The following is a 3,062-nucleotide window of genomic DNA, read 5'->3' on the forward strand; positions in this document are numbered from 1 at the left end:
ATGTTGATCCAGGATCAACAAAAGATGTTGATCCAGGTCAGGAACATGTCTTACTTGGCAAAATCACGGCGACCGTTCAGATGAGTTCAAAATCATTATTACTTTACTGCTTGTTTATCTCAGTAAGTCCACAAGTTACGTTTTCTAATAGTGCATTTGCATTCATGTATAAGGAATTTCGACAAAAATATAATATTTAATATACTATTTAAATAAAAAATGCTTAATCATTTTAAATTAAAACGTATTGTTTTCCATTTTCAAGGATTTCTAACGAGAAGCACATTTTGAAGTACAAGTGGATATTGAACACTGAAAGTCCTCCCAATATATATATATATATATATATATATATATACCAATAAATATCTATATTTTAAAACAAATAAATGTAAATCCGTTTCAAAATGATTAGTAGGTCTGTTTAGTCTGCAAATACCGATTTGCTGGATTGAATCTATTAAGAATACACCTTATTATTGTTATTTCCGATATGATACTTTGGGGTAAGCACACGTTTTCACTATTATACACATTATGTTCCGACACAAACAGTGACGCATTTTACGCGCTGTGTTCAAGGAAACACCTCGGACTGGATCTCCACCAGCCAATGGGAGCAGAGGGGGCATCATTTAAGAAATCACTGATATTACCAATGCGTCAAACATGAGCGTGTCAGCGGGACCCAGTGCGCGTATAAATACCGCGAAGCGACCCGGAGAGAGCTAGTCATTTTGGAGAGCGCAAAGACAGCGAGGAACTCCTCATTTCACTTCAGTCGATATTTATTTATTTATCTATTTATTCTGAGCCTTGCTTTGGGATGAACAGACTGCTTCTGAACTTCTTCTGGGTGGCAGCATTCAGCGCACTCCTTTCAGCGCCGGGGCTCCGGGCTTCTCCAGTGGTTGGGCAGGAACCAATCCGCTGCGTCCCGTGCTCCCCGGAGCGGCTGGCCGAGTGTCCTGCGGTTGATACCGGCTGTGAGGAGGTGCTTAGAGAGCCGGGCTGCGGCTGCTGCCTCGCCTGCGCGTTGAAGAGAGGTGACTCGTGCGGGATCTACACTGCGCCTTGCGGCTCGGGGCTCCGCTGCTTGCCCAAACCTGGAGAAGCCCGACCCCTGCACGCGCTCACCCGAGGACAAGCGGTGTGCACTGAGACCCCCGAACCTGACCAGAACCAAAGCGACAACACGCCAGGTACCCGCGTTTAATAAGACTGCACTGTAGCTGTCCATCTTAATAGCTCCTCATGAGGACATAATAGTCCTCATGTCATCTTGCTGATTCAACCACTGGTGAGATTTCATCAGCGTTAACCAATTTTGATATTGATAATATTTGATAACACTTGGATATTGTAGATGTTTAGATATGCATTAAATATTATAATAAACAAATGGCGAATGATCGACTACTGAAACGGAATTTCAGTTTTTACAATTTTTTTTTTAAATATCTGTTTTATTAGCTATTAAATGTGAATGTAAAAGTGCGCAATCTGTCGAGGTTCGTATAGCAAAAATGCAAATTGATGCCAACGTCAATTAGTAGCATGTATTTTGGAGAAAAAAACTTTTCTCCAAAATGTTTTTAAAAACAACACACACACACACATAACTTTTGTGGTATGTAAATCAAATCTATAAAGAAAATTATAGACTGAAATGATAAGACTTGTCACACTGTATCGATTTACCGGTTGAAACGAATCTCAATGGAAAGCGCGTGAGCGACGTTCCGTTGTTATGGTTACGTCCCTTGGCGAACGCGACTTGTGTTCATTTAGGGATTTTTTCGCGAAAATTTGCTCTCTGACCAATTTATCAGTGTTTATCATTAACGAGACGTTTAAAAAACAAGTTAAAACCTGTAGCCTATGTAGGTAACTGAAAACTAAAAATGGAAAATAATCACGCTCACTCTCTTTTTCTTGTCCTCCTTGCAGTGTGAATCGTCTCTGGATGGTCAGAGGGGGAAGTGTTGGTGTGTGTCATCCTGGAACGGAAAGAAGATTCCTGGATCAAGTGACCTGCCAGCAGATGCCGAGTGTCCCGAGGAACTCAACCACTGATCTGTCTCTCACACACAAATAACGGGGGATCTGAAGTGCTCAACCACTGATCTCTCTCTCACACACATACATATTATACAACTGATTTTTATCATTCTATATTTTAAAATATCTTAGTATTTATTTATTGTTAGTGGTGGTATTCAATTCAGGTACACTGTTTTTGATTTGTAAACTCCCTAAACTCACCAAAAAAGAAGAAGCGGAAAAAAAGAAAAAGAAAATAAATTTTTCTGTAAAGAAAATTAATGTATTTTACATGAAGTACCCATACTTATTTATTTAAACTGAATGCATTCATTTCGATATCCGCATAAGAATATTTATTCTTTATGCCTTATACATATTTTTGTATGGTGTAAATCTGTATATTTGCTGTATATAGATTAGAGATCGACCGATATATCGATTTACCGATATTTTTTCCATATTTAAGCATTTTACAATAATCGGATATCGGTTTTGTAATATCGGATTTACCGATAAACGCCGCCATCTTGTGGATATTTTGAGAATTGCGCGCAGGATCACCATTGCAGCGCGTCTGAGGGGAAACAAGACAACAACAACGGCCTGCACAGGTACTTGATTTACTGTAGTTAGTAAACTTTATTTAACATAACAGCCATCAATGCACAAATTAGATGTATTACATAAATGCCTGATATGCAGTTTATGCAGCTTGGCTCGAAGAAATAGAGACGAACTCACGGAGTCACGCAAAATAATCCGTCAAGTCCTGTCCCAATAAAGACGTAACTTTGCGTGAATTAAATAATATGCAGCCACGAATGGGTGCATGTTGGAAATAAAAGTGCTGAATTTAATTCACTCTCTGTTGTCTATATGTTTATCGACTCATGAAGTCGGAGTCACGTAGGCTAAAATAATCCGTCAAGTCCTCTCCCAATAAAGACGTAACTTTGCATTAATTAAATAATACAGCCATGAATGAGCGCATGTTGGAAATAAAAACGCTAAATTTA

General features: G+C 39.0%; 1 protein-coding gene across 1 annotated transcript; it reads left to right on the plus strand.

Annotated features, from left to right (window-relative positions):
* The first annotated feature begins 652 nt into the window (after window positions 1–652).
* LOC107755683 (insulin-like growth factor-binding protein 1) lies at window positions 653–2,278 on the plus strand. Its single transcript, XM_016572570.1, has 2 exons — window positions 653–1,214; window positions 1,931–2,278. Exons 1-2 carry the CDS (start codon window positions 827–829, stop codon window positions 2,074–2,076), a joined length of 534 nt encoding a protein of 177 aa, XP_016428056.1. The 5' UTR covers window positions 653–826; the 3' UTR covers window positions 2,077–2,278.
* Window positions 2,279–3,062: the final 784 nt, after the last annotated feature.

This window comes from Sinocyclocheilus rhinocerous, unplaced genomic scaffold (assembly GCF_001515625.1).
Source record: "Sinocyclocheilus rhinocerous isolate Xijiao unplaced genomic scaffold, SAMN03320098_v1.1 scaffold7341, whole genome shotgun sequence".
In the NCBI taxonomy this organism is placed as follows: domain Eukaryota; kingdom Metazoa; phylum Chordata; class Actinopteri; order Cypriniformes; family Cyprinidae; genus Sinocyclocheilus; species Sinocyclocheilus rhinocerous.